The sequence below is a fragment of the Cupressus sempervirens genome, chromosome 5 (genome assembly GCF_028749045.1).
Source record: "Cupressus sempervirens isolate cs-2001-9-10 chromosome 5, ASM2874904v1, whole genome shotgun sequence".
In the NCBI taxonomy this organism is placed as follows: domain Eukaryota; kingdom Viridiplantae; phylum Streptophyta; class Pinopsida; order Cupressales; family Cupressaceae; genus Cupressus; species Cupressus sempervirens.
The window spans coordinates 987,858,262-987,868,608 of NC_143122.1; the positions used below are offsets into that span (position 1 = coordinate 987,858,262).

Here is a 10,347-nt window from a genome sequence, read left to right on the forward strand (position 1 = left end):
TCGTTGAAAACACAATTCTATGATGCAAATATTAAGACATCAATATAATTGCTTTTAGTGTCTTTTAAGCATTTTGCCTAAAATCTAATGTTTTATTGAATCAAATTATAGATAAGGAACACGTTCTATTACTTTTTCAAGTTTATTTGGTTATGTCTATTTGTTGGCTTCATATTAGAGGTAATTAGAGTTAGTTGAGCAATAAGAATTTTACCTTTTTACATGTTGAGTCTTTATGAATACTTTTGAGAGAAATACAAACTGTATTGATATTGTCAATGTAGTATTTCATTCCTTGGAAACAAACAGTGCTTGTTAAATTTTTTATAGAAGAACTTTTATCTCATTATGTTATGAGATTTTTGAAGACCTTCAGTTCCATTATCAGTGCATGTGTATTGCATAGGACTTTCTCTGTAAGGGAAATCTGTTTGTTAATGTGAAATGTCCTTTCTAAAAATTAAATTGTTCTTTTTCTGGTAAAAGCGCATTAGCTTGCTGACGTAGGAATATGAATGCATATTGAGAATAAGAATGACTATTCCAATAATAGCTATTTTTTGTTCTCTCATTTTAAATTTAGAATAGAAATATATATTCATATTCCTTGTTCCAATTAAGACCTAAATAGAAAATAGGAAAACATATTCCTAATTTCCTATTCCTATTCCAGGAACCAAACCAATTTGCTATGAAAAATCTAACTATTGCAGTCACTGATTATTAATCTCCTATCATAAACGATTATTAAACTGCTGAAAATAAATTTCCAACTAATATCGAAAAATAACACAACTGCAACTTCACTTTTAAAATACGAAAAAAAATGTGCAACACAATGAACACAATATTTTCAGACAAATTGTCCATGGAAAAACCCCTAAGGGAAAACCAGTTCTACAGATGAGGAATTATATTAAACTTCAGCAAATTGAGAGATACAAAAATTCCTTGCCTCTCATTGGCAGAACTCCGACAACCTCCTAATTTCTCCCGCTGATATTCCCCACTGCTATTCCCACGCTAACACTGTTCCCTTGCTAACACTACAAGACAATTTGCTATCACTCCAAATTGCTTCTCCAAAACCTTTTTTTTTGTCACTCCAAATGACCCAATGACCCCTTTTTATACTACTCCTGTTGGTAAACCAACGATTGAGATTAAATCAAACCAATGGCTGAGATTAAGACAACTCGACAGCCAATAAAAGAATTGGTTGCAAGGTGTCCAAAAGGGGATCACAAAAATTAGTAAATAATAACCATTTACTAATTCTTGGCAAGTGGACAAACAGTTGTCCAAACTACCCATAAATACTATTGCTATTCATAGATAAGGATGAACAACTGTCCAAGCTACCCATAAATACTACTGCTATTTCTGGGTCAGAAATAACAGTTGTTCAACTAACAATAATTAACACTCCCTCTTAGCAAGGAAGCTATTCTGCATGACACCCATCTTATCTTTGAAGAAGATAAATTTGGCCTTTCCCAAAGGCTTCGTTAGAATGTCTGCTACTTGCTCATCTGTAGGTATGTATTGTAGTCGAACAATACCTCATTGTACACAATTCCTGATGAAGTGATATCCAATATCTATATGTTTAGACCTATCATGAAACACTGGATTCTTAGACAACTTGATGCAACTCTGATTGTCACAATGTATAACAGTAGTCTCAACCTTCTGACCAAACAAGGCTACTAACAACTTCCGAAGCCATATAGCTTCACATGTCGCCATGCTAGCTGCTATGTATTCTGCTTCTGCTGAACTTAGAGCCACAGACTTCTCCTTCCTGCTGAACCAAGATACAACTCCTGATCCCAAGCTGAAACAACACCCTGAAGTGCTCCTTTTGTCTGTTGTACTTCCTGCCCAATCTGCGTCAGTATAGCCTATCAACCTGATACCTTCACCTCGAACATATCTGATCTCATACTCGACTGTACCACGCAAGTAATGTAGCACATGCTTAGCCGCTATCCAATGCATTCTCTTTGGTTCAACCATGAACTGACTAAGAGAGTTAACTACAAATGCTATATCTGGTCTAGTGTTGACCAAATACATAAGCGAACCAATCAACTGTCTATATAAAGTGGGATCTACATCTTTCTCCTTAGTTGTATCTACCTTCCTCCAATTTGTGATCATAGGTGTAGACATGGCTTTGCAATCCTCCATCCCAAATTTCTTCAAGATTTCAATGCAATATTTCTCTTGACCAAGGAAAATCTCCCCATCTGTCTGCCACACTTCCATGCCTAGAAAGTGGTGCATAAGTCCTAAATCTTTCATCTCGAACTCTTCTGCAAGGTTCCTCTTGCAATCCACTATGAGCCCTAGTGAACTTGTAAGAAATAGGTCGTCCACATAAAGAACGAGAATGAGAATCTCACCCCTAACCATCAAGTAGTAGAGGTTAGCATCTGCTTCACTCTTTACAAAGTCCATTTTCTGCAAGTATGTATTAATGTGCTCATACCACGCTCTAGGAGCCTGCTTGAGTCCGTACAATGCTTTCTTCAATCTGCACACATGGGTCTCTTTTCTGTGTGCTACAAAGCCTTTTGGTTGTTCTATGTATACTTCCTCCTTCAACTCACCATTAAGGAATGCTGTCTTGACATCCATTTGATGGATCTACCATCCCATCTGTGCTGCAAGTGAGATTACAGCTCGTATAGAAGTATACTTGGCAACTAGAGAAAATGTCTCCTCATAGTCTATTCCCTCCTTCTGAGAGAACCCCTTTACCACAAACCTCGCCTTGTATTTCTCGATGCTACCATCTGCACCGTGTTTTATTTTATAGATCCAGCGTGATCCAACTACAACCCTATCTATTGGTCTAGGTACTACCTCCCACACATCATTCTGCATTATTGAAGAATATTCTTCAACCATAGCATCTCGCCATACCTGATGTTCTGCAGCTTCCTGATAGCTAGAAGGCTCACTATCTACCAACTGACTAAGTAATGCCACATAGTCATTGAACTTGGCTGGTTGTCTTCGCTGTCTAGTACTCTTCCTAGGAGCTCCCACAAACTCTTGAATATCCCTTTGTGTATCTGGAACCACATGGTTCTTACTGCCAACTGTAGAGGATGAAATGTCAACCTCTAAGTCTTCTAGATGCATTTCCTATTGCACCTGTTGCTCCATACTCTGTGAATCTTCACTAACTGAGTCTACACTTGTACCGGTAACTGTACTTGAGCTTTGTTGCTCTTGACTTGGTCTTGGAGCTTCTGTTGGCTGCTCACTCTGATCATCTGCTGGCAAATCTCTGGATCTCCTGAATGCCTTGTCCTCCATAAACTTGACATCCCGTCTGACAATAATTCTTTTAGTCCCTGGAATGAAAATCTTGTATGCCTTTGAGGTCTCACTGTACCCAACAAAGTACCTCCTCTCTACAGTCTGATCTAACTTTGTACGTGTATCTCCAGAAATATGGCAATATGCCAAACTCCCAAATATCCTAAAGTGACTAACATTTGGCTTCTTCCCTATGAAAGCCTCCTCTGGTGTCATCTTCCCTAGCACCTTGTGTGGAACTCTATTATGAATGTAGACTGTTGTATTACACACCTCTGCCCATAAGTAACGGGGCATGTCCTAGTCATGTAGCATAGCTCTTACTGCCTTCGATATAGAACAATTCTTCCTCTCAACAACTCCATTTTGTTGTGGATTGTAAGGAACAGTCCATTCTCTCTTGATTCCTTCTCTGGTGCAGAACTCTTGGAAGACATTTCCTTTGTACTCGCCTCCATTGTCTGACCGAAGAACCTTTATCTTCTTTCCTGTCGTGTTCTCCACAAGAGCCTTGAACTCTTGGAATCGACTGAAAACCTCATCCTTAGTCTTCAAGAAGTATATCCAGGTCTTTCTAGAGAAATCATCAATAAAAGTAACATAGTACTCATATCCTCTGAGAGATTTCGTCTATATAGGTCCACAAATATCTGAATGTACTAGATCAAGAACACCCTTAGATCTGGTGTCACTCCTTGGAAAAGATGCTTTCGCAAACGTCCCCAACACACATCCCTTACATACATCATCATGCTCTGTGCTTACCTCTGGAACACCTGTCACTATCTCACGAAGCAATCTAAGTGCTCCATGATGAATATGGCCCATCCTCCTATGCCATAGCTCTCCAAGATCTCTAGGATTACTGTTGCTCATAAGTGCCTTAGGAGTATCAAACTACAATCTATAAAGGCGACCACTCCTAACTCCAATAGTTATGGGTGATTTCCAATCCTTGTGCTTAATCAACACGTGTCCCTCTAAAGAGTACATTATACCCCCTATCCTGAAGAACAAATACAAAAATCAAATTCATACCTAAGCCTGACACATATAACACATCATGAAGTGAAATTATCTTTCCATTCTCCCTCTGAAACTGAACAGTCCCTTTCCCAACAGGGTTGAGTTTGGACAAGTTTCCCATAGAAATCTGGATGTTGGTGTCCTCCTCCTTGTAACTGGAGAAGTACTCTCCAACTCCTGTCATATGAAATGATGCCCCACTATCTATATACCAAACACACTATGAGGTTGAGCTAACCATACAAGCTATGAGTGCAAACTCATCTTCCATTCTACTAGAGAGTTCTTCTGCACTTGCTGAAGCTGCCACCTGCTTCTTACCCTTCTTCCTCTCTGGGCAATCACTGACATAGTGGCCAAACTCATGACATCCAAAGCACTTGACCTTAGAAAGGTCCTTCTTCTTCTTCTCACCTTGTGAATTTGATCCTTTGCTAGATCCCTCCTTGCTTTCCCTTTACCCACTAGGGAAACGTTCTCTTGTTCCACCTCATTTTTCTGACTCTTGTTGGCCCCATTGACAAGACTTAGTCTAAACTCCTCCTGAGTGAAATCAGTCCATAGTCGATCCCAACTCGATAAAGTATCTTGTCCACTAACAACTTGAACAAAGACACTCCATTGTTTAGTAAACCCATTTAGGGCTATTCTCACTAGCTCGTCATCACCAGGGCTATCTCCAACAACTGCTAACTCATCCTTGACAAGTCTGAGCCTGGTGAGGTAACTTGTGACATCTTCTCCCTGATTCATCCGGGTATTCTTTAGCTTCTCTCTGAGAATCAACTTCCTGTTGGTGGTAGCATTCTGGTACAGATTTAGAATGGCATCCCACATCTTCTTCGCCGTATCTAGCTCTGCGATATGTGGAACAATATGATCCTTGACACCATCAAGGATAATCCTTCTCGCTTTGGCATCGTCCTTCCTATATGCTGCAAGCTATGTTGCATTCATTGGTACAGGTACAACACTGGTAGCATAATCCTTGATACCATTCTCTTCCAACAATAAAGAAATTCTAGCCTTCCAGACACCAAAATTTGAGGCACCATCCAATCTATCCTGATCTCTCAAACCAATTGAAGCCATCTCAAGGGTTTAAAGCAATAATAAATCTAAAGAGATCAAAATTTCTTTCCTAGGGCAAAACTCTTCTATCCTTAACAATGCTCTAATACCATGTGAAAAATCTAACTATTGCAGTCACTGATTATTAATCTCCTATCATAAACAATTATTAAACTGTTGAAAATAAATTTTCAACTAATATCGAAAAATAACACAACTGCAACTTCACTTTTAAAATACGGAAAGAAATGCGCAACACAATGAAGACAATATTTTCGGATAAATTGTCCCTGGAAAAACCCCTAAGGGAAAACCAGTTCTACAGATGAGGAATTATATTTAACTTTAGCAAATCAAGAGATACAAAAATTCCTTGCCTCTCACTGGTAGAACTCCGACAACCTCCTAATTTCTCCTGCTGATATTCCCCACTGCTATTCTTGCGCTAACACTGTGCCCTTGCTAACACTGCAAGACAATTTGCCATCACTGCAAATTGCTTCTCTAAAACTTTTTTTTTTTGTCACTCCAAATGACCCAATGACCCCTTTTTATACTACTCCTGTTGGTAAACCAACGACTGAGATTAAATCAAACCGATGGCTGAGATTAAGACAATTCGAAAGCCAATAAAAGAATTGGTTGCAAGGTGTCCAAAAGGGAATCACTAAAATTAATAAATAATAACCATTTACTAATTCTTGGCAAGTGGACAAACAGCTGTCCAAACTACCTATAAATACTATTGTTATTCATAGATAAGGACGAACAACTGTCTAAGCTACCCATAAATACTACTACTATTTCCAGGTCAGCTGTCCAACTAACAATAATTAACATTTGCTGCATTCTATTTCAAATTACAAAAGTATTTGGGAAGTGAAACATTGAGAGGTCTTCTCGAAACATTAATGTCAGTGCATGTGAATGGGGCAGATGTATTGTTTGTACATGTCAGACAAACAAGAGGTGGCGATATTTAATTCTAAACGGCTCTTTTTTCTTTTTCCTGTAATTAACGCCCCATTTCAACGGAACGTCATTTGTAGTAAGGAGAAGAGGGGGGATCACATATAGGCAGTTGACCCATAGCATAATTTTTCTTTGGATATTAACTCCATCTAAGTCAATTGTGGCCCCAAAATTGGGTAAAGCGTTTTAGAGGGAAGGTTAGTCTGGTCATATAGTTGGACATTATTCTCAGAAGTTTCGGTTCCGCGTCTTCAACGGGGCAAGCTCAGCATGTCGAGTATGGCGAAGTTTGATGGGATGCAATGGCTGAATGAAGCGAGAAAGGATCTGAGTCTAAAGAATAAGTTGTACGTGGCACCACCTTGCATTTTCAGTACATCAAAGGCCTTGCTGAAGGAGTATGCAGAGGGGTATGTGCCTCAGATTGTTTCCATCGGCCCCTTCCATTTTGGAAGAGAGCAGCTCAGGGGAATGGAAACATACAAAGGCGATGCAGCACGCAGAGAGGTTGTCCGTATTCAGAACGGAACCAACAATTCTAAATTTACCTTCGACGGGGTGATAGAGAAGATCAGAGTGAGGGAAGAGGAAATAAAGCGGTGCTATGACAAGGGAACGCCGTTCCAGGGTGAAGTTCTCCTTTGGATGGTGGCGCGAGATGCCTGTTTCATTCTCGAGTTTTTCAGAAATCACCTCTCTGGATTACCAGAAGGCGATGATGATGCTAAGGAATCATTCAAAAATGATTTTGGGTTTTTGCCACCGCACCATCCCATTTTCGGACCCGAATGCGAGAATCCTGGGGTTAAGTCAGAGATCAGGAAGGATTTAATCAAGTTGGAAAATCAAATACCTCTTTTTATCTTAGAAGATGTCCTTTCTATGGAGATGATGGATTCGTTGGATTTGGCCAAAGACAAACTCAACAAGTTGCTGAGGTGTATGTTCCAGAAATTCTACTATCGGCCTTTCGAGTTTTGCGCAGAGGGCGAATCGACGAAACGGAGCCATATACTGGATATATATCACTACTCGTGTCTTGGAGTAGTTGTGGCACCTGAAAATGTTAATGAAACGAATCTAAACGTGTATTGCACTTGCTTTGCAGATTCAAATGGTGTTCAGTGCTCTTGTTTTGGACGTGATCTCCAACAATGGGCAAAGTTGCCAAATCATGCAGATCATGAGAGAGGCCGGAACCCCACTACGTCTGCAGATATTGGGAGGAATGTGAGAGATGCCAAGCAACGGAAGGAGTGGTGGCTAAAGGTTCCATCTGCAGTTGAGCTAAATAATGGAGGAGTCAAATTCCAGGCCGATTGTAAAACCGTGGATGACATTAAATTTGAGGGGAAAACTCTCACTTTGGTGCCGCTGAAATTGGACGTGGACTCAGAAGTCTACATAAGAAATCTAATCGCTGTGGAAATATGTTCGCCAAACTACAAGCACAAGAGAATGACTGCATATGCTAAATTCATGCACGAGCTGTGCCAAACAGACGGGGGAGTCGATGTGATGAGGAAGAGGGGTATCATTATTGGTAATCTCTGGCACAATAAACGGGTCACACGACTATTGAGTGTTTCCAACCTCACAAGTTCCCAGCCAGCCTGCAAATCTGTAAAAGAAACGAGGGAAAATTTGAGTAGGTGCTATAAGACACGGCGCTCTATCATTCTTACTAGCCTTTGGAATGAATTCTGGAAAGCCTATGGCTCAAAACCATGGCTGGTGGTTGGAGGTATTGGTGCCACAATGGTCCTCTTTCTTACTGCGATTCAAGTCCTTTGCTTGTTTAAATTGTTTAAATCCTGTGCAGCGTGATCCAAATAAGGAAAAGAATCGCAAGAGGGTTTTTGAAGTTCTATATCATGACTATTTAGCACTTTTACAGTAAGGAAAAGAATCGCAAGAGGGTTTTTGAAGTTCTATATCATGACTATTTAGCACTTTTACAGTAGGAATGAAAATTAGTGTGTGATGCTAAAGTCTCAATGCTATGGTCCTATTCATGTAATCCATAAAAAACTACTGTACTGAATGCCCTTTGATGGGCTTAAAAAATAGGATTTTTCCCCTATGTCATGAAATTCAGTGTTCCTTGGTCATTTCATCCATCTCTATAACATTTCAATGGTGCCTACTGTTGTATTCTGATAGGACTGCGAACAATAGCTTATGGCATATCTTCTCCTGCTTTCAGTCAATGATTATCTATAAACAAGTTCAATGTGAATATTTTTATCGGTGAATCTTTTGCTATTTGTCTTCGTTCTAATTTTTCACCTGTTCACCTTTCTTCTCTCTTCATATTATTCATCATATTCATTCTAGTGGCCTCTCTCCCCTTATCCCTCCATACATCTCCCTACTCTTCTAATTATTGTTTGGTATATGAGATGGACAACCTAATCTTGGGAAATGCACACAATATAGCATCCTTCCATAAGACTTAATAGAATTAGACTAGTTGACAAATGAATTGCCTATTAACTTTGTAAAAATATTTCATCTTATTCTCTAACCATATTGAGAGTTGGTTGATTTGAATTTAATTGAACTCTACCCTAATTTTAACCTTTACTATAACTATAAAAAATCCTAATCATATTTAATCACTACTCATAAATCTAAGTTTAGATTCTAATAGCAATAACATTCCACATATAATGAAAATAGAATATCTAAAAAATATATTAATATATATATTGTAAAATGACATCTTATATCTTTTAGCAATGAAACTATTCAAAGAAAAATTAAAAAGTTGTTATTTTAAACATTTGTTCTTATCACAACAAATAATTCCACAATATATATTAAATTGAAAAGATGAATCTCAAAATTCATAGGATATGTATGTTTGTTTAAAATAAATAATTGCAAATACTAAAATAATTTAAATAAATATAATATGACTTTCAATTTAAAAAAGTTGATGTAAAATAAGAAAATTTAAAATTTATTTTTAAGCATATAAAATATAATAAATAGTATATATTTAATATAATAGATTTAATTAATTTTTAATTTTTACAAAAAAATAGATATTAATCATTAAGTACATTTATAAAGTAACGTAGATTAGATAAAACCAAATTGTATAGATTGAGGCTCAACTCAAAAGAGAATAATTTCCAAACATCATAAGTTAAGCACACTGGCAGAAGATTGATTTTTCTATAATAGGGAAATGCCTTAACATTAGAAAGGACTCTACTATCATGTTTGGAAATATCCAACCTACAAAACTAAGCAAGGTAGTGGAGTAATAATATTGAAAAAGTGCTTTACACTCAGTCCTTAGCTCTAAGCCGAAGAGGTTTTAGGCCTAAGTGGGCCTGTATTGACTCTCTAAAAACTCTATGTGGTGGGCTTCACTGGTTGGTAGCTCACAAGCTTTGTACCTTACTAGGTTGCCTCACAAGTTTGAACACTCCATCCAAAAAAGTGCTTTACCAAGACCAAATATCCACATCAATTTAAATTTTTAGGTATATGTGGCAATAAATAAAGGAGTCATTCATGGGTGTACAATGTACATAATCAAATATACATCAAAAATTGGTTTAGTGTTGAATTAGTAGCATGGACATTTCATTCAGATTGCATTTTAAATAGTTTTTTAGGCCCTATTATAATTATCAATCTTAGCTGGAAAACTAGCATATCACATACCAAGCTCCCAACATCATTCAATCTTTTCTGCCATTTTCCTTACAATGTACCACAATGGTGAGAAATTAGAACATTGCGAGGCAATGTTCTGATATAATATTGAGATATAATATTAATTAGTACTTGCATTAGAAGGTGCAATGTGTAGATCCATAGTAGCATATGTTGTATAGTGTTAAAAGTGACAAAAGAAAGAAAATCGTTGTTGTCCTTACCAAAAGTGTCTTTCCAAGTGTGGGATAACTTAGATTTGGATTCTTCGGT

General features: G+C 37.8%; 1 protein-coding gene across 1 annotated transcript; it reads left to right on the forward strand.

Moving 5' to 3' along the window:
- The first annotated feature begins 6,681 nt into the window (after positions 1-6,681).
- Positions 6,682-8,229, forward strand: LOC149559238 (putative UPF0481 protein At3g02645). The gene is made up of 2 exons (XM_089831310.1): positions 6,682-7,565; positions 7,629-8,229. The coding sequence occupies exons 1-2, from the start codon at positions 6,682-6,684 to the stop codon at positions 8,227-8,229; spliced, it is 1,485 nt and encodes a 494-aa protein (XP_089687436.1).
- Positions 8,230-10,347: the final 2,118 nt, after the last annotated feature.